At 41.1% G+C, this 27149-nt stretch overlaps 1 protein-coding gene across 3 annotated transcripts in view; it reads right to left on the minus strand.

Moving 5' to 3' along the window:
- Nucleotides 1–27149, minus strand: part of FAT3 (FAT atypical cadherin 3) — a 515463-nt gene that overhangs the window by 116995 nt on the left and 371319 nt on the right. For 2 of the 3 annotated variants that reach the window (XM_037042798.1, XM_037042797.1), the window contains exons 4-5: nt 13817–14131; nt 11112–11322 (exon numbers count right to left, since the gene is read on the minus strand). In XM_037042798.1, the coding sequence (XP_036898693.1) occupies nt 11112–11322; nt 13817–14131 (526 nt within the window). Of the gene's footprint in view, nt 1–10636; nt 10706–11111; nt 11323–13816; nt 14132–27149 lie in introns of all 3 variants that reach the window. The other variant, XM_037042799.1, reaches the window with a different exon arrangement.

A 27149-nucleotide genomic window follows, 5' to 3' on the forward strand; every position in this document is an offset into this window, starting at 1 on the left:
TATGATCATTCCAAAATAAATCTTTTTTTAGGGGAAAGAGAAGATAATGGTTTATAGTTTTCATATGCCGGAACAGTTTTAGTGAAATATCAGTATATGTTCACAAGCTCTGTTTATTTTTGTCTGACATTTTACGATGTCAATTAATTTTGTTCTCAGTAACTTTATTTAGCTACAGCACACAGGGCAATGCATTTACTGAATTTCTTATTTTAGAAATGGAATCTTGGATTCTTTTACAGTCAACATTCTTTCCATTCCATTTTGCTGATCGATAAACAATACTATATGACATTTCTATGATATCACGATTACAAATGAGGAAACGAGTGAGGGAAAGGAGAATTTTACTTGAACTACTAGAATTTGATACAGTGACACAAAATAAATACACTGGTTCCCCCTTATCCAGAGGGAATAAGGAGTGACTCCTACTAGATGCCTGAAACCCAGGACAGTACCGAACTCTGAATACACCATGTTTTTTTCTATACGTGCATACCTATAATAAAATTTAGTTTATAAATTAGGTACTGTTAAAAAATTAACATTAACTACTAATAAAAACAGAACAATTACAACAGTAAATATTTTGTAATAAAGTTATATGAATGTGGTTTCTCTAATATATCTTGTACTCAACTTGCCCTTCTTCTTCTATGTGAGATGATGTGATGTCTACGTGAAGTTTATGACAAAGGTATTTTTGGACAGAGGTTGACTGTAGGTAACTGAAACTGAAATGATCGATAAGGGGAAGACTACTGTCATATGGTTATTTTAAAAAACTGGTCGTAAAGCACACTTTATATTTCAAATACTTATTGCTTGCAGCTGTCATACACACTTAAGATTATATAATTTCTCGAGAGAACATAATTGCCCTTGACATTTAATTAAAGGTATGCAGATACAGGGGTATCAGAGAATTGCCTGGAGATGATATATTTTTCAAAAATTTCATCTAAAAACGGACTCATCATCCAATTAATATGTTTAACTGATTTACTGAGAATTATTAATTCTTAAAAAAGATGCTTTGAAAACAGGATAAGGAGAAAGGGGAGGGAATCTAGACTGAAAAGGGAAGTAAGCTGTAGGTCACCATGTCCTTTTCAAGGGGAATGTTTCATGTTGACAACCCTATGAAATCAAATGTAAGGCTGATTCAAGTGTCTTGAATAACCATCTTAATGAGCAAAAGAACATAATTTGCCATCAAGTGGTACCTTCTGAAAAAAAAAACTTTCAAAGAAAGAACATAAAATATTCTTGGACCTGTGTAAAAAAAAAAAAGGATGAGAATGCAGCTTTTTAAGACATCTCTGGTGGGTTTGAAATCATGTTTTAAATCACATTTAAATCAATTTTATAGTGTTTTGCTAACCAAGCTGTTTACAGTAGCCCACCCTTATCTCCAGTTTAATTTGAAACTGTGATTTGAACATATTAAATAAAAAAACTTCAGAAATAAAGAATTCATAAGTTTTAAATTGCATGTCATTTTAGTGTGATTAAATCTTGAGCAGCCCAGCTCAGTCCTGCCTGAGGCGTGAGCCGTCCCTTTGTCCCGCCCCTTAGTCACTTAGTAGCCAGCTTGGTTATCTCTTGCAAGCCTGTAACTTGCACTCAAGTCATGCTTATTTGACTTAATAATGGCCCCAAAGCATATAAGGCTAGTGATGCTGGCAATTTGGATACACCAAACAAAAAGCAGAAAGGTTCTTCATTTCAGTGGAAGGGTAAAAATTCTTGACTTAAGGAAAGAAAAAAATTGTATGCTGGGGATGCTATGATCTGTGATAAGAGCGAATTTTCTTTTCTTTCTGTTTTAGTGTATTTTATTGATTATACTATCCCAGCTGATCATCAGCATGATTATGCTGATTATAGCTGTCTCATTTTCTTCTCTCCTTTGTCTCTCTCTGCCCTGCACCACCCCTCCCTCCAACATTCCCATCCACTCCTAGTTCATGTCCATGGGTCGTACATATAAGCTCTTAGGGTTCTCCATTTCCTGGACTATTCTAAACACCAACTCCCTGCCACCTATTTTGTGGCTAACAATTACGCTTCTTATTTCCTGTACCTTTTCTCCCATCTTCCCCCATTCTCCATCCCCCTCCCCACTGATAACCCTTCACGTGATCTCCATTTCTGTGATTCTGTTTCTGTACTAGTTGTTAGCTTAATTTGCTTTTGGTCTTGTTTTTGTTTTTTAGTTTTGGTTATGGATAGTTTGGGTTTGTTTTCATTTTACTGTTCGTAGTTTTGAACTTCTTATTTTTCATAAATAAGTCTCTTTAACATTTCATATAATAAGGGCTTGGTGATGATGAACTGTTTTAACTTGTCCTTATCTGGGAAGCACTTTATCTGCTCTTCCATTCTGAATGATAGCTTTGCTGGATAGAGTAATCATGGATGTAGGTCCTTGCCTCTCATTATTTTGAATACTTCTCCCCAGCCCCTTCCTTCTGGCCCCTTTCTTTTGAGAAATCAGCTGACAGTCTTATGGGAATTCCTTTGTATGTAACTGTCTCCTTTCCTGTTGCTGCTTTTAAGATTCTCTCTTTATCTTTAATCTTGGGTAGTTTAATTATGTTGTGTTTTCTTGTGTTTCTTCTTGGATACAACTTCTTTGGGACAATCTGTGCTTCCTGGACTTGCATATATATTTCCTTCACTAGATTGGGGAAGTTTTCCTTCATTATTTGTTTAAGTAAGGTTTCAATCTCTTGCTCTTCCTCTTTTCCTTCTGGCTCCCTTATGATTCAGTTGTTGGAATGTTGAAAGTTTTCCCAGAGGTTCCTAAGCCTCTCCTCATTTTTTGAATTTTTGTTTCTTCATTCTGTTCCAGCTGAGTGTTTATTTCTTCCTTTTGTTCCAAACTACTGATTTCAGTCCCACTTTCCTTCCCATCACTGTTGGTTCCCTGTATATTTTGCTTTATTTCACTTTGTATGGCTTTCCCCTCTTTCTTTCTTTTGAGACCATACTCAATCATTTCTGGGATCATCCTGATTACCAGTGTTTTGAACTCTGAATCTGTTAAGTTGGCTATCTCTACCTCACTTGCTTCTTTTTCTGGAGCTTTGATCTGTTCTTTCATTTGGGCCATACTTCTTTGTTTCAGCATACCTGTTATATTGTAAGGGGCAGAGCCTTAGGTATTTGCCCCGGCAGGTCAACCCACTTGGCTGTGTTGTGGCACTGTATGTGGTAGAGGGGTCAGAGAGGGAACAATGCCCCTTGCTTGGCTCTCGCTCTGCTTTCATGTACTTCCCTCACTTCCCACAAGCGGACTGTGCCCTTTTAGGTGCTGATTCTGAGATGGGTGGGCTTGTGTATGTTCTAGGATCCCATAGTCCCCTCCAACAGACTCTCCTGTTTGAGTGGGAGTTTCCGCCATTGCCACAACTCCCACAGAGGTTTTTGACGCTTTAGTTTCCTGTGCTGGAACCCTGGGCTGTGCGGTCTGTCTCCCTCCCCAGTTGTTTCTCCCAGCTTATCCACACACAAATGTGGGATATCCAGGTCCACAAGCCTCTGCCTTGTCACACATCCTTGCTGCCCTGGCTTCACCTCTCTGCCCCTCCTACCAGTCTGGATGAATGTTTCTTTAACTCTTTGGCTGTCGGATTTCCATACAGGTTGATTTTCCCAGAGGTAGAATCTCTCTCTGGCAGTTCTGGTTGTTTTTTGTTTTTAAATTGGTTGTTATCATTGGTTATGCAAGGAAGCAAAGCATATCTACCTATGCCTCTATCTTTGCCAGAAGCTCCAAGAGTGAATTTTCTATTTGTGAAATTGTGAAGTAGGAAAAAGAAACTTGAACTAGTTTTGCTGTTGTACTTCAAGCTGCAAAGGTCTAGTCACCATGTGTGGTAAGTGTTTCACTGAGGTGGAAAAGGCATTATTAGATTTGTGGGTGGAAGGCATGCACAGAAACATGTTCCCATCGACAGCTTTGCTTTGTGCCAGCAAGTATTGGGCCTACATGAATATGTCAGCAAGGGACCCTTGAAATGAATGACACCAAAGCATTTATTGTGAGGGCAGGTTACATACACTCAGGATGAGATTTAGACTGAAAAATAAAAAGTACTGGGGAGAGAAAGACTACATGCACATAACTTTTATTACAGTATATTGTTATCATTGTTCTCTTTTATTATTAATTACTGTTGTGAATCTCTTACTGTGCCTAATTTATAAATAAAACTTTCTCACAGGCATTTATGGGTAGGAAAAAACAGTACATGTAGGGTATGGTGTTATCAGCAGTTTCAGGCATCCACGGGGGGGTCTTAGAACATGTCCCCCAAAGATAAGGGGGGACTACTACACTTCCTTAAATCTGAGGACACTGATTACTTTTGCAGGGGTGGATGGGAAGAGAGGCCACTTTCTAACACCAATTATTTCAGAAGGTGAAAATTTGTAGATTGAGGCAAAATAGGAATTATGCAAATTATAAGACTTTGGTTTAGAGAACATGCAAGTAGAGATTTTCTGGTTTTGGCGACTATTTATTTTTTATCTTTTGTTTTGATGAAATAAAATATATTCAAGTACCTATTTCAATTCAGCAGCTATTTAAATGGGTCAACCCTATAGGTTCTCCCTCAACTGCCCAAGACTCACATTGTCCTCGGGCCCCATGCAGAAATACATCATCATTTCACAGGCTTAGTGGCATGAAATTGACATATTTTACATAGGGCATATGGATTGTGTCCTTTATTACTACTCATTTTTCATATCAGATGGTGTTTCTGGCTACTGTTAGGGTTGCCAGTTTTTCTAGTTCTCTCTTCCTGTGTATGTGTGTGTCTCCTTCATTTACTGTTTCAAGTGCTCTAGAACAGAGACCTCTGAAGGGGTCAGGGAGATGGATGAGGGGAAAGCAGATTGGGAGTGCTTGAGAGAGGCTGTGGAGTATCTCTCAGTCCATTGGTGTGGCGAACAGCCACTGATGATTGCTTCCAGGGCATTTGCTCCTATTGAAACCAGGAATCCATTTACAACAAGGTTCCTGAAATCTTCCCAGTGTTTTAAAATGAACTTCTGACAGGGGACGCAGAATCTAGACCAGCAGTTCACCATCAACCCTCACACAATGTAATAACCTACCACTTAAGCATCCCATTTCATAAACAACTCCATGTCTCTCCCCCAGGGCTCATTTTTCAGGCTCCCTTTTAGCCTGAAAGGTGATTTCATTCCATAGGAAACCGTGGCCAATTCATCTGGGGTGAGATTATCAAATGAAAGGAGTCCCTTTTCACCAGCAGCATTCCGTTTAAACAAGATGTGCTTCCTCAGAGCCAGTAACACAACATGCAAAGCCAGAGTGTGCTGCAGCAGCAGCGTTAGGCTAAACAAAAGGGGGGAGAAGGGAGGACACCGCCAAGCTGGTCTGAGTTTCAACAAAGTGGGAAATTAGAACAGTCACAGCCTGAGCGTTGCTGCGGGGGGGTGCGGCAGAGATGGTTAAAGCGAGGTTGTGAACAGCCCACATAACAGATAACTAGTGTAGGGGACATTTCTCTGTGACTGTTTTCTGCCAGGACCAGTGTCATAGGGAGAACAAAGAGCAGAAGAGGCATCTTGGATTTCTACTAGACTCTAAAGTTAAACATAGCAAGTTGGAATGTCCTAAAGTGCTTTTAAAAATGGGACAAGAATGGGAACACTTTGAGGCAGCAGCTGCTGCTTGAATATGCTGGGCAGCAGGTGTTGGGCCACGGTTTAGTCAAATTTTTCTCTAACGAAGGGCACGAAGCACCATCATCTCTCCATGATGAGCTTCAATGGTGAATATCACACTGCTGCCCCTTTAGAGAAGCTTCCAGCTCCCTCCCCCAGAATATGATTCCATCCCACTCTCCATGTAATTATAAAAATACTACCTGAGATCTAGTAGTTACCAAGGGGGAAGTGTTATGTGAGAAGCTTCCACAACACTGAGCTGCTGAATCTCAATGAATTGAGGGAGTCACTTACAAGCTGTTCATTCAAGTTCTGCATGTACACGGAACTTATGGGAAAATGTTAAGCTCCAGTTATGGGTTGATCATGACTAATTTTTCTGCCTTGGAATGAAGCAAGCACAGCACGGCTGAAAAGGATATTTCCATGGATGGCAGGAGATGTGGGGTGGAGGTCAGGAAAGAGTGGCAGGAAGGAAAATCCCTTCTAGAATAAGATTTAAAGCTAATTTTCTTAAAACAATGAATATGGGAATCACTGGTTAGGCTTTTTACTATGTTCCTAAAATCTCTTTGGGTGTGCTCCCATGGTCTGTATTGTTGCTATGGAGAGAAGAGATGCCTGTTTGGGATCCAATTAGGGGCCGAGTGCGGAATAGGAGAAATGACGTGTATGAAGTACACTGGATGACTTGAGAAAGCGTCACCCTGATGGAGAGATGGCTGTATGAGAAATGCTACACAGATGTGGCTTCTTTCAGGAGGGATGGGTAAGAGTTTGGCAATAAAGAAATATGACCATTTGGTGAGAGAAGACCCAGATGTGTCCAAGCCTTAGGTAGAGAACAGGGCTGCTGCTAGTGCTACCAAACAGTTTAACTTGTCCACTTGATTCAACCCTCATATGGAAGGGCTGCACTGGGGACAAGGTTCAAGAAGGACAGGTGCTAGCATAGGAGACAGAAGCACCCGAGAACCCACCATCTGCAGAAGCCTGTGACAGTAAGGGTCCAGGCAGTCTTTATGGACCTGCAATGCAGAGAGATATTTCCAGTAGAGCGGGGCCTGTGATCTAGCTCACACCATCAGAGAGCAGCCATTCCCCTCTTTATACATTGGGTGAGGCAAATAAACAAAGATATTGTTATCGTTTACTTTCTACAAGAAAAAATGTTGTAGTCTAAGTCAAGCATGAAGATGGAAAAGTGGGTGGCAACATTATCCATCAAGCTGTATGTGAAGAGGAATTATTTAAAGTGTGTAATGATGGTAGTCTTTACAATACAAATATTTACCATTGGGATACGGATTTAGGGACTAATGGTGAATCTCACTGTGTGCACAATAGAGAGTATGTAAATCATACAACTACTAACTTAAAAATACAGTCTCCTGGGAAGTGTGAAGATATGCCATAAGGCCACAAAGGATTATGGGTTAATTTTGTTTCCTTTATTTTCTCCTCTTTTAACACACAGAAGGAATGTGCTGTGCACTGGGCTGTTTAAACACAGAACAGCTGAATTTTATTACATTTGTTTTTAATAACAGCTTTCTTAACTGGGTTACAAGTTGGGCTTCTAATTCTGGAACCTAAGGAGGGCTTGGCTGTACAACGTCTTGTAAGCAGAGGCCTCTTTGGGGGCACAAGGAAGTGACTGGTAGATCCTTGGTACAGGAAGTCCAGGCTTGGGAAGAAAATCATGCTGGCCCACCAGTTTTTGTGAATTCATATTATGGTAGGAGGAAACAAATGCAGTTAAACAATAATTTGGTAGATATATAAATAGGGAAATGAGGAGACTATGCTCTCAGGGAGGAAAGCATGCTCAAACACTATTTGTGCTCATTTACTGCGAATTCACCAATTTCAGCATTTGTAAGCTGTAAGTGCTAGGCCAAGATGTTATGTTCTCTGTAACCCTGAGTGTCAGGATAGGTGCCTCAATGCACTAGGTTTATAAAGGAAGAAAGCCTGGACTCCCATCGGAAAAGTCATAGAGTATTTACGTAGGAGAGACCTACACTTTAACCTGAGACCTCACTTCAGATCTATGCCTTGTGTCTACTCTTACGATTCAACTCTAGTGCACTTCTGGGTTTCTCACCCATTGAAAAGCACTGTTCCCTCTATTTCCCTTCTATTGTTAGCTTGGCCAGGGAACATGCTTAGATAAGGAGGAAGGAAAGAGAGAGCAAAGTTTCAATGGCTAAGGAAAAAGAAGCAAGAAATCTTGAAAGTGAGGATAAAGCATCTGAATATGATAAAGAAAACAAGAGTTTTTGTAGAGAAAGAAAAAGACGTTGGTAGACTGAAAAAAAACTGTTAGATTAGAAAGGATTTTCAAATGGGAGATTTGGTGGAAGAGAGATCATTTCTATACTGAAAGCAACCAGCACCTGGGGAAAAGATTTTACTTTTGCAGTGGAATCGCATTGGTGTTGCAAGACGCTGTTGGCTAGATGTGGGAGTGGAAATAAAATCATGTTCTGTTTGGGCCCCTGGCTGAGTGAGTGTCATTTGTAGAAGCTCGGCTAGATGTTACCAGATGTCCAGTGAGATCCCCGTGAGGGAGACATGACGGACCAGAGGGACAACCCTGCAGTCTCGATTAAAAGAGCTACTCAGTCTACCAAAACCGAAAAGGTTCTGTGGGGAGAGTATAACATTCAGGAATGCAAAGAGGCAGAAACAGAAAACTGATACCATGTTTTTGATAATGATTCCCAGAAATATATTTGGAGCAGCCTAAAGGGACTCCTTCCAGGGAGGGCTGTCATTTGTAAAGTGCCCCTCTCACCTTGGAGTGTTCTCATTTTGTCAGAGGTGCAGTGGTTGATATGGCTGGGAATACAACAGAAGGTCACACTGCCTCTGAGTCAGTCTCAGGCAGCATGTAGGGTGAGGGCATTGGCTACCTGGGCCTTGTCCATTGGTCACCACTGTTTACTTCATGCACCCTTGGTACACTGCAACAGAAACACTGGCAGAAGGAAGGGATGAGGAGAGAAAGGCATTGAACTTGGAGATATTTCCAAAGAATGGACAGGATAAACATGAATGAAAATATACTATAGCACTAATAACAATAAGATAAAAACATGCAAGTAAGATTACATGCAGAACTACTAGGCATGCTTACCTATATGCAACCACATGCACACACAAGCAGGAATGCCGAGAAATTGCAAAGTCGACACGGCTAACTGGGGTCAGCCTGGGCATCAGAGAATGGTGTGCTTGCAGAGTTTTTGAAGAGAGCTATAAGCAAGGACATCTGGGGGTGGGTAGAGAAGGTGGTAGGATGTGCTGAGGGTCAGGAGGTTGCATGCATGGATCTCGCAAGGGACAGAAGCACTGCTGTCAGGCTGTGGAGGTGCTCGCAAATTAGAAAGTCAGGGAAGGAGGGGGATAAACTGGTGGCTGAGGAGAGGGGGCAGCTCCTCCCACAGCTTAGGATAGCACATAAGGAACCTCATAGCCGGTCAAGTTTTGACTGTATTCTCCTATGGACTATCAAGAAGGAGTCAGTCTCTATCACACACGCCCCTGGAGGCCCGGGACCAAGGGCACATGTTGACACTGAAATGCACTTTTTGGGGGTGGTAGTGAAGGGATCACTGAAGGTGATAGCACAGACAACCAGGAGATGTATATATGCAGCCCTTTGTTTCACTAAGACAGAAGAAGCTGCAGCAGATAATAACTTAATGAGCTGAAAATTACTGAGGAGATACAGAAGCAGAGACATCTTTCATGGATCAGAGGAAGTTCCATTTCAAATGCATTAAGTAGAAATGAAGAAGGAGTTGAAAGCCTGGAATGAGGATGGCCATGTACAGCGATGCTGTGATTAAAGCCAATTAAGTAAAACAAAGAAGTTCCACGATCATTCCATAAAATGATTCCCTTTTTTCTAGCACTTCACAGGACCCTCTATTGAGGTCTGATTGGGGGTCATGGGGCATTCTTTCTCTGTGCCTCATTAAAACAGATGTGGAATGTTCTAAATGCTTTCCCCAGATCCAGCCATTCTTGGGAACAGAAGCAGGTTCCTTATCCCTTCCAGGCAGTGACATGTGGAAGGAAATGATTCCCCCAGACCAGAACTCTGGATTCCCTGCCTCCCACGGAGAACCGTGGGAAGTCAGATGCAGCGCAAGCAGAGTCAGATCCAGGGCTGGCGCACGCTCTCCCCTCTCTCCTCCTAGCAACAGCCTGTGATATTTTCTGGTCCTGAATTTATTTTCTGTTCATCCTTCCTGCCAGTTTTTGAGGGCAGTAGTGCTTTTTTACCCTCTCCTTTTGCAGCCTGGTGTGCTTGCTTGCTTGCTTGCTTTCAAGGAATTCAAAGGTTCGCTCCCAAGGCCTAGCCTGCATACTCCCATCTGCTTTTTCTATTGAGCTCTTGAGGGAAGCTCTCACTGGCTATATATCTAGGTTCCATTTCCTGCCCTTCCTTTTGTGGACAGCAGCCAGGAAACTCTTCCTGGTGAGTTTCTGTGTGTGTGTCTGTGTGTGTGTGTGTGTGTGTGTCTAGGAATGGCATTACTGCTGCAAAGCAGACGAGTGGGGATATGTTTTAATTTAGTTCTAAATTGGAAAAGGTTCAGTTAAATAGACCAACCTACAAAACAAGATGAAAACAAAACAACAAAAGCCCACATACCACAAAAGCAAAGAAAAACATAAAAATAAATCAAAACAACCCCCACCCGAAATCCAAACCCCATCAAATCTCAAACAAAAGAGTCACTGGATCCAAGTAATGCAATAGCCGTTAGAGGCATGTATGGAGTCTGTGGGCTGAACTTCAGCCTGTCACAGGCAGTTATGAAGGATGTCATTTAATTTGCTTAAAAAACTGTAAAAGGCAGATTGGATAGCTGTATTTTAGCAAATGTGTTTGCACTAAGGGTACCTTCTGTTGAACAGTTCTGCCCACAAGCTGTCTGTAGAATATAGAACATCTCTCGAGCATGCTTGCCACCTTGAAGCAGGGCAGTCGGGAGCAGAAAAAAAAAAGAACAGAATGCAGAAAAAAGGTGAAGAAAAAGAGAGAAATGAAGGACAGCAAGTCTAGTACCATCAATACATTTAGAAATGAGATTAGCCAAGTGTGACAATAGAATTTATATGACACACAGAGAGACATTAAGATTGCAGTAAATAACATACTATGGAAAATTCAGCCAGAGAGCACTTTCTGTTCAGCTTAGCTACAGAGTTGGAACGAAAGCACAGGTCTATTATTCATTTTACTGGCTCTTTTGCATTCCAGCACTGTACATGTTTTAATAATTTTAGCACTAATCATTAGTGTTTTTTTTTTTGCTAGTTACTCCAAACAGTCATTGATCACACTGCCCCACACAGCTCTGAGGACTCACACTTACCAACTATGTCAAACCACAGAGGGGTGTTAGCTGGCTGCACAGACACCACCCCCACAATCTCGGTGACTCTATCGCTCTCCATGACAGTGAAGTTATAAAATGGCTCGTCAAAGGTAAGTGGTATAGGTGAAGGGGGTGGTTTCTTAATCCATTCAATGTGCAGGCGGGCCGTGGAGGATTTCTGTGGGCGCCCATTGTCCACTGCCTTTATCTACTCACACAGGGAGAGAACACAGAAAGCTGTCTTAGAGATTGGAGCTTGTGGAAGTTTGGATCTGTCACTCACATATTGTTGAGCTGAGCGTCCATACTCATCGCAGTGTCAGCAAAAGGAAGAAGAGAGTGGAGATCTGGGAAGCGTGACCTCAGGAATGGGGAGGAAACAAGTTGGCCATGTGGGGGCCCCATGTCACATTCGCCAGACAGTGATTTGGACCACTGCCAACTTTACAGATGTGGAAAGCTTGAAAAACAAATGTTGCATTTATAATTTTTAGGGTTTTATGGTCATGAATGGGAATAAAGTGCAGTGAATTCTGCTTAAGTGTGAATAGTGTGTGTGCAGAGAAGTGTGTGTGTCTGTGGTCATGTTTTGCTGCTCCTTCCTTCTGCTGTACTCTGGAGAAGGATTCCACTCACACAGATTGCCAGACGAGTGATGGGAGTAGGTGTGGGAAGGCAGTAGTCTTACTCTAACCACCTCAGAGCCCCTCCAGTTATGCCAGCAAGCTAGGGCGCCTGAAGTCAGTGGAGTGGGAATGGGATGCTCAATGATTCTTCTGTAGGGTCTGATAGAAAAGCTGAGGGAAGTATGTCTCCTCACCCACATGTGCAGGGTTAATTGTTATGGTGTCCTGGACTCAAATTGGGGCGGGGTGGTTAAGTCCAGCAAGCACTCACCACCAAGAGAACATAAAAATAAAAGATTTTTTAAATACTACATTAAAAATAACATTTTGGTCCTGGCCAGGTAGCTCATCTGGCTAGAACATTGTCCTGATACGCCAAGGTTGCAGGTTTGATCCCAGGTCAGGGCACATATAAGAATCAACTGATGAATGCATAAATAAATGGAACAACAAATCAATGCCTCTCTCTGTGTCTCTGTCTTCCTCCACCTCCCATTCTAAAATCAATAAATATAAAATTTAAAAATAATATTTGTAGATGAATAACTAATAGTTACAGCCTTTACAAACAGTGGCAAGTCTTTGTTCCTTAATGCTAGGTACTCATGGATGATCACTCTGCCCTGGACAATTCCTGGGAGATGGAGAACCCTTGAAGGTAGATCGTTTAGGTCAGGTCTCTTAGGAGCAGAGCCTGAGCAGGAATTAGAATACAAATGGTTTTGGGGACAGGGAAAGGGTTCTCAGGAGAAAGGAATGAAGAAAGCAGGATGAACAGGAAAGATGTTAAGCAAGAATGTGGCCTCAGTTGAAGTTTAATCTCAGCCTTATCCCACAGGGAGCTTGGAATCATTAACTGCACCACAGAGTTGGATCCATGTAAAGCCTAGGGGGTTGGACTTTTCTATCAGGTGTCAGGCAGTCCTTGGCTGTGGGCTGCTGGCCGGGGTAAGAATGTGGAACCAAGAAGTTTAGCCAAGGATGACTCTCTGGTGAAGAGGGCAGCTATGAGCTTTTAGCAGCCAACAGTCAGGTATAGCAGCTGGGGGATAGCTACACCAGCCTGGTAAAGGGAAGCTGGGTGGGGCATCAACTGTATCCACTTCAGTCCATCAAGTCCTCAAAAATTCCCATTGACAAGTCTCACATAGCTGCCATAGCACTTATTACACCAGAGCTTTAATGGTAGAAACAGGGCTATTTTTTTTTATCATCTTTTGCCTGACAACTGTTCTGGATGTATTACTGAGTAGGGAAAAAACTCAAGTCCAGACTGTAGAAGTGAAAGATAAATTAAGAGACTCAGATCATTCTTTAAAATAATAAAGAGCTGACTGTATATAGCAGAGAAAGTTGAGGACTAAGAGGAGGATGGCAGATGGCACCAACACTTGACATTTTGGGGGACCCTGGAAGATGCTCACCATTTGCAGAATGACCAGTCTCCTTTATGGCATAGGTGCTACATGCCTAATGTGGTTAACAGTGAGGGGAGCAGGCTGGCACCTTAGATATGAGAGTTTATGTTTCTATTCAATATGGTACTTGTGTTTGGTTTTATGTCTAATTTTCTAATACTGAAAAATGTAGTCAACTTTTGCTTGTTTTTTTTCACTTTTTAGAGAATATGTAGCTGTGATTCGTGTCTCACAATTCACACAGCTAAATTCATGTTTTGTCACATTGTCAACAATTACAAGTATTGCTTTCTTTGGGAATTCTTGGAGTCATATTGAGTGATGTTGAGTAGCAGGTGGGATATGTCATTCTGCCATTCCCCGACCCTCAGTTTACATCTATGCTCAATACCTTGAAACAATTTAGGGTTGCAGGGAGTATGTTGAATATGTATGTGATGGAGCAGGCTGGGAACTGGGAATGAGGGGGGTTGCTGATAGGATGCAACCAAACGAAATGGTATCATCACTGAGGAATATCATTGAAACAGAAGTAGCCTTCCACTGCTATGTGATCTGTACATTTTACTCTAAAGATTTATTGCTCAAAGGAATATACCTGAATAAGAAAGTGAGTCCCTCCCCTCATTAATGTCATTGAAGCTCAGAATAATCTTACCGTTAGGATGTCATAACTCCCTGCTGTAAACTGCTTTCTGGAAGAAACCATGCCAGTTTTGGGGTCAATAAAGAACTTTCCATCATCATTCCCATCCACTATACTGTAGGAGATTTCTGCGTTGGGGCCCTCATCTCTATCAAAGGCAAAAGCCCTGTAAATGGGTTCTCCCCTCTTCTTCCGGTCACGTTCTGGTAGCTTGATCTGGTAGACCTTCTCTGGGAACTGGGGCTTGTTGTCATTTTCATCCAGGACCTGAACCACCACCCAAATGGTTGACTGTTTTGGAGAGGAACCGCCATCTGTCACAGTCACCTGAGATTTCAAAGAAAAGGCATTTTACAATCAGAAAGGAGAAAAATCTTTTCTTGTCACTCGTCTTCCTGCTACCCCACAAAAGGTCTATTCTGTGCCTGAGAACATCTCAACTTTCCCTGTTTCTATAGTTCATGTCAGATGCACAACTCTTCTTAGTTCATCCATAAACACACCCATAAGGGAATAAAAATAAATAACGCCCACCCCCGAGAGGATTACATCCATAAGGGAATGCCCTAAATCAAATAATAAAAACCACTGCTGAAAGGTTCAGAGGGAGGTAAGCCTCTCATGGTATGGAGTGAAGAGGAAGAAGAAATAGGACTGCTTTGCAAAATGTACCAACTTACACAGACTTGCTAGATCTAAACTATGCTCCCTACAACAGACAGAACAATGCGACAAGTATATGTTAAACCATGGGTGTTTCTTCTAACCTTGGCCATTACCATTCAAATTTTTCACCATTTCTTTTCTTTCCTTTCTCTTCCATCTTTGCATAAAATTTGTGACATTTGCATTGTTAATAAACAAAGGGAAGGTGAGATATACACTTCACAATTTTGACGCCTGCTTGGAACTATATTTGACAGTTAAAGTATAATTTTTGACAGTCACAAAATAACTTTTTTCTCTAAAAAATTGATACCCCTTCCTGTATCTCTAAGATGCTATTCTTATGTATGTCTTTGGAAACTGAGAAAGAGGAGAGGTATGAAGAACACACATATAAAAATTTTTCCATGGCAAATGTAAAAAGTCTTTGAGTTTTACTGGGAAAAATCTTGTTACTCATAGTGATGAGAATTACTATCATATTCATACTTAACATGTGGATGGTGGCACAGTATATAAAGCACTCTTTCATACATTATCTCATTCATTTTCCAAGACACCCTCTTCAGTAAGTGGAATGAGTTTATTTATTCCCATTTTATAGATGAGAAAATAGAGGCACAGAGGTCCCGTTGTTACCAAGTGCTAAAGCCAAGTATTGAATTTTTGACAATTCTGTTTTACCACAAAACCTGGAAGAACCTATGTTTAATCTTCAAATTATTACCTTGAACACAACAGCTTATTACATCAAAATATGTATTTGGAGACTGGAAAGAACATGCAGATGACCTCGTCATCAACAGGAGAAAAACAACGGTGAATTACAGCACCTGGTCATCCAGATTTTTAGCTAATAAACCAACCTGACGGGAATAATGGGGGGAAAGGCCAAAAATTTGGCAAAACAAATTAAAGACTTTTTGCAAAATGGAATTACAATCTAGTTTAGTTTCTTTTATAAGGTGCCTAGGAAGATAGATTTTTCAGCGTTCTTGGTTTCTTTCAAAAATTAATCAAGTTTCCTTCCAAGGTTATTTTCCCTATTGGTTTGTTATATTTCACACACACACACACACACACACACACACACACACCCCAAAACATCAAGGCCAACATGTGCCAAGGCTGAATTTTGACTTTTGAGCTAATTTTTGGATATGCTGAATTCTGAAGAGGCATATTCTGTTGCTGCCAAACTAAAAAGTTATACTCCCAGGTGAGCTGTGCGGACCAAACAAAACACATTGATTTCTTGGCTGCTCAACTCTGCTCCTCTTTTCTGCTTGAACAGCCTCTTTCCATATCCATACAACTCTCAGTCTTCACCATGCACAAAATCACCTCCTCATTGCTTGTCAATCAGTGCCCCATGGTGAGCCCTGAGATGGAGCTCTGGTGCTGGTTCGAGGCCAGGTGGCTGCCAAGGAAAAGAGCAACTCCCTTGGCTGTGGTTCACTGCTCACTTGAGGGTTCTGCTCTTGTACAGATGTTTTCCTTTGGAGTAAACCTGGATCAACACTCAGGTGCTTGAGGTGTGTGTAAGCAGGGAAGGAGGGTAGCTGCATAGGCTCCTGAAGCAGCTCCCAGGTGTGCTATGGGAAACTGGGTCACCTATGTTAAGGTCACCTAACCTCAAGCACGCAGCTCTCTTGCTCCCTCAGGCTGCACAGGCACCCTTCAGGTCCTGCAGCACATGCTTCCATCTCAGGGCTTTTGCACATGATGTCCTCTCACCCTGAAGTGCTCTCCCCATCCCTCCCCCTGGGTCTTGCCTACTTATCTAGTAGGTCCAGCTGAAATGCCACTTCTTCAGGGATGCCTTTTCTAATCGCACAGGCCAAGTGCCAGTCCCTTCCCCTAATCCCCTCCCAAATTGTGTACTGTTAAATTGCCCCAAGTACTTCTTTTTTGTAGTACTTCCTATTGTGGGAATTAGCTACATATATGATTCTCTAACCTAACTTGATAGGCTGCATAAGGGCAACACAGAGTTTGCTTTTTGTTCACTGCCCTCACCCATGTCAAGCCACATAGAACGTGTTCTACATATGCTTACTTAATGAATGAGGCTTTAATTCAACTCCTACTTACATAATCTCTTTATTAAATTTAATTATTGTTCAAGTACAGTTTTCTGTCTTATATTCCCAGCACTGCCCACCCCCGCAGTGCTCCCCACCTCCCTCCCATTTCCACCCCCCTCCTTAGTTATTGTCCATGTGTCCTTTATACTTGTTCCTTTGAATCCTTCCCCTTTTCCCCTGTGATTCTCTCCACTCTCCCCTCTGGTCCCTGTCAGCCTGTTCCGTATTTCAGTGTCTTTGGTCATATTTTTCTTGCTTGTTTGTTTTGTTGTTTAGCTTCCTGTTAAAGGTGATATCATATGGTATTTGTCTTTCACCGCCTGGCTTATTTCGCTCAGCACAGTGCTTTCCAGTTCCATTCATGCTGTTGCAAAGGGTAGGAGCTCCTTCTATCTTTCTGCTGCGTAGAATTCCACTGTATATATGTAGCATAGTTTTTTGATCCATTCATCTACTGATGGGCATCTAGGTTGCTTCCAACTCTTGGCTATTGTAAATTGTGCTGCAATGAACATTGGGGTGCATAGGTTCTTTTGGATTGGTGTTCCAGGGTTCTTAGGATATACTCCTAACAGTGGAATTGCTGGGTCAAAAGGCATGTTCATTTTTAGTTTTCTTAAAAAATTCCATACTGTTTTCCATAGTGGTTGTACCAGTCTGCAATCCTACCAACAGTGAACTAGGGTCCCCTTTTCTCCACGACCTCTCCAACATTTGTTGTTTGTTGCTTTGTTTATGATGGCCATTCTGACTGGTATAAAGTAGTATCTCATTGTGGTTTTAATTTGCATCTCTCTGTTAGCAAATGATATTGAGCATCTTTTCATGTGTCTCTGGATCCTCTGTATGTCCTCCTTGGAGAAGTATCTGTTCAAGTCCTTTGCCCGTTTTTTAATTGGGTTGCTTGTCTTCTTAGAGTGGAGTCATGTAAGTCTTTGTATATTTTGGAGATTAAACCCTTGTCTGAGGTATCATTGGCAAATATGTTTTCCCAAACAGTTGCTTCTCTTTCAACAAACGGGGCAGTAACATAAATGGAGTAAAGATAGCCTCTTCGACAAATGGTGTTGGGAGAACTGGACAGCTATGTGCAAAAAAAATGAAACTTGAACACTGACTTACACCATACACCAAATTAAATTCAAGGTGGATATAAGACTTAAATATAAGCTATGACACAATTAGAGTCCTAGAGGAGAACATTGGCAGGAAAATCCCAGATATTTCACACAGCAATATTTTTACTGATATGTCCCCTAGATCAGGGGACATAAAGGAAAGAATAAACAAATGGGATCTCATCAAAATTAAAAGCTTCTGCCTGGCTAAGGAAAACAGTATTAAGATAAAAAGAGAAGCAACTTACATAATCTCTTTAACTAAAGTAGTCTTGCCTTGTAAAACACTCCATAGAGCATTCAAGAGCCTCTATAACATCACTACAAGGTGTCCTTCCTACCTTTGGCTTATATCTCTTACATCTTACTGATGGCTTCAATTGCCACCTATACACTGATAATTCTCCATTGTGTACTCTTGCACCTAAGCCTCATTTCCCATCTCCAAACAAACATGTTCAACTATTTAGTAGGAATCTACTCTCTGGCCCTCTCACATGTACCCCAACACTTCCAATCACAGACTGAAATCACTACCCTCAAACCTCCTCCTTCTCTTATTTCCATTGTCTCCATGAATGATACCCCCATCTACCCTCACACTGGTACACACCAGAATCCTGGGAATCCATCTAGAATTCCTGCTCTGCCTAACTGCCCACATCCAACCGAACTTAGAGGCCTTCATATGTTTTTCATGTGCACCCCTATGCCAGTCTCCTCTGCCACATTGCCCTGTGGACAGGCCTCATTTGTACCATGCTTGGACTACCACATTAGTCTCCAGGTGTCCCTACCACTAGCCTTCACTGTTGTAGAGTGTTATTTCTTCCTCAAAAATCAGATTTGCACATCACTCTTCAGGGCATCCTTGAGGTTCAAGGAGCTGCCTGGCCTTGATCATCTTTGGACAATCACTATCTGCCTCTTTCCCTCCCTCTATGCTCACTTACACTGTGAGCCTGGGAGGTCCTGAGCATGCTGTGCTCTTACACCTCCATTCCACTGCACAGCTATTGGGCTCTATGAGTGCCTTCTGTTGGGACAACACTTGACTCATTCTAGAAGCTTCCATTCAAACACTCCTTCTTCCACAAAGCCACTTCTGCCTCCTGCACACTGACGTAGGTACCTTCACCCTGTTCCCACTCCACTGTGTGCACAGCTCCAGGGCACTAATTATCATCTTGCTTTTTACATGTCTGCTTGTTGGCCTTTACTCAGTCATTTCAGACCTTGAGCAGTTTGAGATGAGGGATGGTCTCTCATTCATTTTTACGTTCTGGCAACTGGTATAGCCCTAAGTGCCAAATAAGTGTTGAATAAAATTAAGAGTCAATTTATCCAAAACTCTTCCCTATGATAATAAATAGAGAGCACATTCAGATACTGAAGGGTCTCTGTTTCTTCAACTATAACAAAGAAACTGATAATATATTATCTTTCAAGCAGTTTTCACTCTAGGATTCTATGATTGGAGTTCAGGTAGAGACAAAGTTTCAACCTTGCACTCTTCAGTTCATAACCAAGTTATAGCACTGAGAACACTACTAATCCTATAATTACTCTTAATGATTTCTAAGCAATTCTAAAAGCATGCTGGCCACTTATCTACAATCTACCGACATGATCTATTTACGTGTTTGGATCCTTCAGTTCACTGTGAGCTATTCAAAGGCAGAGACCTTGTCTTTTGCATCTCTTTCCCGGAACCCAGGGTACTCTTAATAAATGTATTCTGAACCGAAGTATGTCTTAATTTCCATTATTATTTTTGTAAAAATTCATAAACATAAAGCTCAGATAAAATGAAGCTGAGAGGCTAAAAAGAGACAACTCACACATATGTCACTCAAGACATGCTACTGATCTGAACAGAAAGAGATATGATATGTCTCTTGCATGATATGATATGATATCTATATGATATATCTTGCACCTTCAACAGGTATACCACATCACTACCTCAGAAGGAGGAAGAAAAGATTTCCCCTTGCCCAGTAACAGCTCAGCCAATGAGAGACTGCCATATCTCAGCCAATGAAAAGTTACATATGAGGTCTGTCCAGAAGGTATACAGCCATGTACTATGAAATATATAGACATTTATTGAAGAAGATACAAGATACAAGAAACATTGGACCTAGGACAATGACTCCTCAGTTCCCTTCAAAGTAGGTACCTTGGGACTTCACACAATTCTCTCAGTCGCCATCAGCTGCCCTGTCATATTTTCCTGAATCTCATCAATGGTCTGAAATCCCTTCTCTTTCAAAGGTGATTTTAGTTTTGAGAAAAGCCAGAGGCCACAGGGCACCAAATCCAGGCTGGTAGTGGAGCTGAGTCACCTGGGTGATTTGATGTTTCACAAAATAACTGAATGAGATGTGATGCATGAGTTGGCCATGGCCATGATGAAGCTATTAATCACCAGTTGCCCATAGCTGCGGCCTCCTGAGTCATCCAAATAGTTTTCACAGAGGAATGCTCATGCTTAATGGAATATTTGATGAAGATTTATTGCTTTACTTGCCAGTTGTTTTGAATATAACGCCCACACAGTATATGTGCTCACTCAACAGCACCTACCATCCCCACTGACTAGTGTAGTGAGATCATCATTATTCATGCATGTGTATTTCAGTCCACTCTCCTTGGCTGCCAGGTTACATCGATGTGGTGCGATCTGTTCTTGTTATATTAACAATGGCTAGACTTTTCTGTACAGACCTCATCGTATATACTTACAACTTTCAGTTTGCTTCAGTGGAGTCTTCATTTACCAGAGTACCTACGAGGTCCCCTTGCATTCCTCTGCTTCGTTTCTCTGGATTTGTGTGTGGTTCAACTTTAGACCACATGCCCCAAACTACAATTCTTTGTTGTTTTCAAACTCTTTCTTCGTTTTGCTGGAGAAATATCTGGCAGTCTATTTATTTAAGGTCAACATTTTCCTAGACTACTTCATGTATCCAGCCATGTTTGTACCTAGATGTTTGTACCTAGGTGCCTGTACTTTGAAGTTTCCATCATATTAGACTTCATACTTAATACTGCCATAGGCCTCATCGCATCACGAGGAATTAGCTTATAAGGAAGAAGTAGCAGCAGTGAAGATCAAAGCAACTAACTTCGATAAGTCCCTTTTTTCTCCTCCTTTGCATCATTTTTCCTTAATGATGCAGAGAATTAGCTATTATTCAGAAACTATCTATTGTCTTCTTGTTCTGCCACAACCTGACAAGAAAATACCAAGACATTCTAACTTAAATTTTCTGTACTCATCATTGGTCAATAATCAGTGGCTTGACAATTAATCAAAAGCCTGGAAGATTGATTTCTTCAGTTGTTTGTAGCTAACAAAAGGAACCACAAATAGTCCAGTACCACTGAAAGAATAACACAATCCATTTCAACCTTCTATGGTACTCCTGTGGTCTGTGAATTCCAGGCAGGACCAGAAGGTAATCAATGTGGCCCAATGGACTATGACAACATTACAAAGAGGAACATATTTTTAAGTCTATCTGTGAAGATGAAGAAGCTTTATAAAACAAAATATGGATGAACACTGGGAATTCTGAAGTTATGGCATCTGGTGGAAGACTATACTTCTCACTCACTGAAATTGCCTGCCTTTATTTTTGTTGTCTCCCTACAGTAGAATATAGCATGTAAGCTGACTTAGAACTGACACCTTGTGTCTTGTCACTGACTTGTCCCTAGTGATTACATGAGGATCTGAGAATACATTCAATTGTTTCTAAAATGGAGAGTTCAATTGCATCATTCTCCTCAACCATTAATTTCTCAAAAATTAATGGTTATTTACAGGCCACTATATTTTAAAAACTCTCTTCAGGGAATACATACCTCCTCCCACTGCACTTTATTTGTCTTTGACTCTTTATCTTTATGTAGTTTAACTTATCATATATATGCTTACTTATTACATGTCTGCCTCTGTTAGAACCTGAGCTCCATAAGGCATAGATTTTTCATCTGTTTTGTGCATAGATGTATCCCTAGCATCTATAATAGTAGGTGTAGTAAGCATTTAATAAATATTTGTTATAAACGAAATATTCATCCACTGCCTTCTTGTTACAAAACTCTCTTCCAGGCAAATTGAGAGATAAACCAACCAACAAATATACATGAATTTCTATTGAATTCACCTCCCCCATGCCTCAAAACCTCTATAGTACCCAGACCTGCAATCATTTCACCATAGTTTAGATGTTTTCAATAACAGCTCAAAACAGCCCATTTGTTAATTTATAGCTTTAATTTTTACAAAGCTCTTCATAATATTGAGCCGGAATCTACTTGCCTATATTTAGCCTAGACTGCCTGTAGCTTGATAGACTACTTTTACTCTTCAAAACTATGCAGAAAAAGTCAAATTCCTCTTCCAAATTGTTTCAATTATCTACTGTGGTATAACCCAAAAATAAGTGGCTTAAAATAACCATATCCTTCTATTGTCTCTCCCGGTTCTAAAGGTAGAATGAGGCAGCTCCTCCTTGGAGTTTCTCATGCAAACACAGTCATAGGTAGCTGGGCCTCTAGTCATTAAATATGCCTGTTGGCTGATGATGACCCCTGGCTGGGACCTCAGGTATAGCTGAGGCCAGCAGCCCCAGTACTTACAAGTGGCCTTTTTGTGTGGCTTGTGCCTCCTCGAAGCATAGTGGCTGCATTCTAAGAGCAAAGGGCCTAAAGTACAGAAAGGAACAGGTGGCAATTTCTCAAGGCTGAGTCTAAAACCAGCACAGCATCATGTGACCCATATGCTACTCACTAATAGTCTCAGAGTTCAGGTTCAAGGAGAAGGATCCTAAGCCCTACTTTATGAGAGGTGAGTTAAGTAATTTAGGGGGCCATATTTTAAAATTGCCATACTCATAAAATCCTTAAGTATATTTGATATTCCTCACCCAAGACTGAAAGACTCTAATTCATATAATCATTTCTCAGGTCATTCATTATACATAATGAATTGTTATTCATTATAATGGTTACCTCTTTCAGGTGCCTTCTCATATACCAGCTTCCTTCAAATATAAAGGCCAGGACAAAACAATAGCATGTTAAACTGGTTCAGATCTCTGAAAGCTGCCTTTTTAGTCCTACAGACAACCTCATGTGTANGAGGTGAGTTAAGTAATTTAGGGGGCCATATTTTAAAATTGCCATACTCATAAAATCCTTAAGTATATTTGATATTCCTCACCCAAGACTGAAAGACTCTAATTCATATAATCATTTCTCAGGTCATTCATTATACATAATGAATTGTTATTCATTATAATGGTTACCTCTTTCAGGTGCCTTCTCATATACCAGCTTCCTTCAAATATAAAGGCCAGGACAAAACAATAGCATGTTAAACTGGTTCAGATCTCTGCAAGCTGCCTTTTTAGTCCTACAGACAACTTCATGTGTATTTATTCAGTCCAGAATGCTACTTATTTTGGATGACAGCCCTATCACACAGCTTTGTGACATGAATGAATCAAACTACTTAGGTTTTTTTTCCTGTGAAAAGCAATAAAGTCTTAATGTGTGCTTTCCTTTTGAGGGCCAAACTGCAAGATCTTACATTTGTCCTTATTAAATTTTATGTTACTGGAGACTTTGACTCCTAATCTAGATTGCTGTAATAATCATAATGATGACAGGTAACAGGCATCAAAAACTTAGCTCGTATCAAGGACCCACTGTGAGAGGCCAGCTCATGCTGCTTTATTGTTTCGTTAATTCCTTTATTTGTTAAAACAATCTCATGAGATAGATACTATTATTACATATATTTCATAGATAAAGAAATTGAATTTATAAAAATGTTCAAGGTCACACTGCTCATATGTAGCAGAACCTTATTTTAATCCCGGCAGTTGGGCTCTGCACCAGGGATTATCAAACTACAACCAAATCTGGTTCTTGTTTTTGTAAATAAAGTTTTATTGGGAGGCAGTCATGGCCATTCATATTATCTGTGCATATTATCTATGGCTGCTTTGCTGCTCTAAGGCATAGTTGAGTAGTTGAAAAGTTGAAAAGTTGAATAGTTGAGTAGTTGAAACAGAGGCCTAAAATATTCGGCCTTTCACAGAAAAATTTGCTGATCTCTGTCTCAAACCATGTGTTCAGATGCCTCTTTTGTTACAGTGACAAAATGTCATTTATTATATACCTGCTTTGCTCAGTCCTTGGCACAATCATTTATATTGTCACTATTTTTCACAGGAACACTATAGGCTTTGCCATTTCTATTCTTTGGCTGGAGACAATGAAACTTAGGAGTTAGGTAACTTTTGCAAGGCCACTCAGCCAGTAAGTGACAGAACGTGGGTCTGCACCCAAGTCATTTTGGCATCACAACTCATGCTCTGGTCCCTACCTTGCACAGGCTGTGAAGAGATAGAGGCATCTGTTAACCATCTGTATAAAATTCTCTCCCCACGTGTGGCTTTGGATCAAAATCTAGCTTGTAGCCATGCTTCTAGAATCCAGCTTTTCCCTCCTTTGATTATTGGGATCATCTTTGACTGTCTCCAGCCTTTGCACCCCTTTCCTATTTTCCTCAATTGCTTAAAAACTGCCACCAGGTGTGGGTCACGACGGCAACTTCCATCAACTCTCCAAGGTCTGAGACCCCAATTTATACAGTGTAGCTACATCTTCTTCTGCTACCTTGCCATATTCCCATATCTTCAGCTCCTCTTCACAAAACCTGCTCTACCCTTTTCCCTGATGAGGAAGATGGGAGGGTGGAAGGGCTGGGTGGTCCCCAGTTCCTGTTGCCTCTTATTTTTCAGGCACTTGGTGTTTACCTGTGCAGGCCCTCTTCCTTCTACATGCTTCACAAATATTAACTTATTTGTGCTCTGGTCAGTCCTGGGAGAAGGAGGAATGGTTGTCCCCGTACTACAGATTAGAAACATGAACGATGGAGTAGAGTGAATTCAACCTGGTCCGGGGTCTGTGCCCTTACCCTAACCTCTACCCTATGCTTCCTCTCATCTAAATGCTTGTTTTAGATGGTGAGAGTGGCCACATTCTCCTTCCTCTGCATACAGTTCTAACATGCCCCTTCATCGGCCTCAGCCCCGTAGTTTCAGTAAGGATAGCAAGTAGATGGCATGTGGCCTGTGGCTGTTCCACTGTGCCAGCTGTATCCTGAAGCCGCAGTAGACAAACAGGTTACTTTTCACCTGGCAGGTGGGCTGTGGTCTCAGCACATCCAAGATGCAGCTCCCCAGAGCACAGTTACTGTTAGTCCAGTTGTCACTATCTAGGCTGAACACACCCAAATACCAAGTATTTCTGAGCTCATACTTGGCTGCTATATCCCTTCTCTCTGTTCTGGAAATACTTTTTCTTCTCAAGTGCTCTGTGCCCTTATTTATTCTGAGTCTCTTGATTGCTATAAGCTATTTTAGTACCTGATATTCTTCTACATAAAAAGATAAAAATCAAATGCAGTTTATTTTTCCCTCCTCCCTGTTATTATCAAAAGTCTTAGGATCCAGCTAATAGATTTTGTGCAAGGAAGACATCTAAAGATAAAGCTATTTCAACTAAGTCATAGCTTCCAACTCCAAGTGTCAAGTACATTACAGATATGCAACAACATTGTCCCTCCTAACTCTTGGGTAGATGAGTATAACCACATGGAGCTGGACCCCAGGGCTACTCACCTCCAGCTGGGGTTAGCCTTTCTCTTTATCTAAAGTATTATCATATTTTGTGTGTGCCACATAGGAAAAAGATTAGGAAACCCTGTAAATTACTAATGTTATAGGTATGTTCCTCTTCTCTTGGATCTGGTTGCATTTTAAAATGTTATGTCTAGAGATCACTGGATCCAAAGGACATACTTTCTAAGGGTAGGGTTTTAGATACTATGACTATTGAAAATTAATTTCAGTGAGGAAGCCTATCCATTTTCACTAGTTTCTTACCAGAGCAGTTGCAGATAGCACAGCTTTCCCCATGTATGTGTGCTTGGGTGTTTCCATTCTCGGTCACCCCACATGCAGGCGGACAGGTGACAGGACCTACTGTTGAGCATTTGCTTACCCCTCTCATGTTTTCCCATGTATGGAAGAGCTTCACAGCAAAGGGGAACTGCCTTCCCTTACCTCTGTTATACTCAGGAAAGCAGAGAGTCACGAGGCGCTAAAAGAACTCTAGAGTAAGTGAGAGCGTATACTTTGTTCTGGTTCAGTCCACTAGTTTTACAGATGAGAAAACAGGTCTAGACAGATGAAGTTCACAGCCCGACAGCATATTACTAGCAATAACCTCAGTCTTCCAGGACGTTGGTTCCACAATTCCAAGCTGCCCTTCCAGCACCGCATTCATAATAAGACCTGCATTCATAAATCCTCATGTGTGTGATTTCAGTGTTGCAGAGGTTTTGATTTAGGTATTTTTCAGAGTGTTAAACCCTTCAAAAAAGGAATGTGTTTAGAGTAGATATTATATGTATTTTTAATTTGCAAAATGTTTCATAAACATTAAACACTTAATCCTTCCAAGAGAGCAGAGAGGTTGCAAACAACTCTATCTCCTCTTCACAAGTGGAGAAACAGAGAAATGATCTTTCTCAAAGAATACTCAGGGGCTGATACCAAGGTGGGGGCTGGGATTCAGACCTGTCTGCCTATGGGCTTAGGCTACAGCACAGTTGAGAAGACAAGCGTTTTTAGCCTTTTCCAGAAAGAAAACTATGTACAAACAGTAAATTAAAGGGTAGGTCTCTAAGGAGGAACAACTCTTAAAGATAAACCTTCTGAAAGGTGAAATCACTGAAGCCAGCCTTAAATCATCAGCTCTGGGTTTTATTACATGTGATTTATTCAACCTGTGGTTTAGCATTAAGAATCAATTATTTGGAGATGGGTAGATGCTCTGGTTACTTACCATCCTGCCTTCTGTACCAAGCCCCTCACCCTGTGTGTGCTTTTAGGTACCACTGAGGATCATATTCTCTGGACTGTGAAATAGTCATGTCCCTGCTATTTCCAGTTTAAGTAAGTCAGGTATTTCAGGAGGTGTACACTTACTAAGTTGAATAAATTTATAGAAATGGTTTATTTTATAGGGGAAAGTCTTTCTCTGAAATAAGAAGAAAGAAATTAGGAATTAAAAGGAAAGGAGGAAAGAAGGACTAGACAAGAGGAAGGAAAAATGGAAAGGGGGAAGAGAGGACTGAGTATGGAGTGAGGCTGGGAAGGCAGCAAGGGGAGGGAACAAATAAGGAAAACAGGAAGGCAGGTAGCCTTTCGGGAAGAGTTGAGTCTTGGAGGCACAGAGAAGCTTTCTCAAAAGAAAGAAGTGTATTCCCTTCTTATGGGGAGGGCCCTCTCCAGGGGAAACAAGAAAACCCACTGCAATAGATTAGATAAATCAGATGAGAGTTTACTCTGGAGTGTCTTTCAGAAAGCTCATTTTTCCTAAAAT

The sequence above is a fragment of the Sturnira hondurensis genome, unplaced genomic scaffold (assembly GCF_014824575.4).
Source record: "Sturnira hondurensis isolate 20B ecotype Veracruz unplaced genomic scaffold, ASM1482457v3 Scaffold0003796, whole genome shotgun sequence".
In the NCBI taxonomy this organism is placed as follows: domain Eukaryota; kingdom Metazoa; phylum Chordata; class Mammalia; order Chiroptera; family Phyllostomidae; genus Sturnira; species Sturnira hondurensis.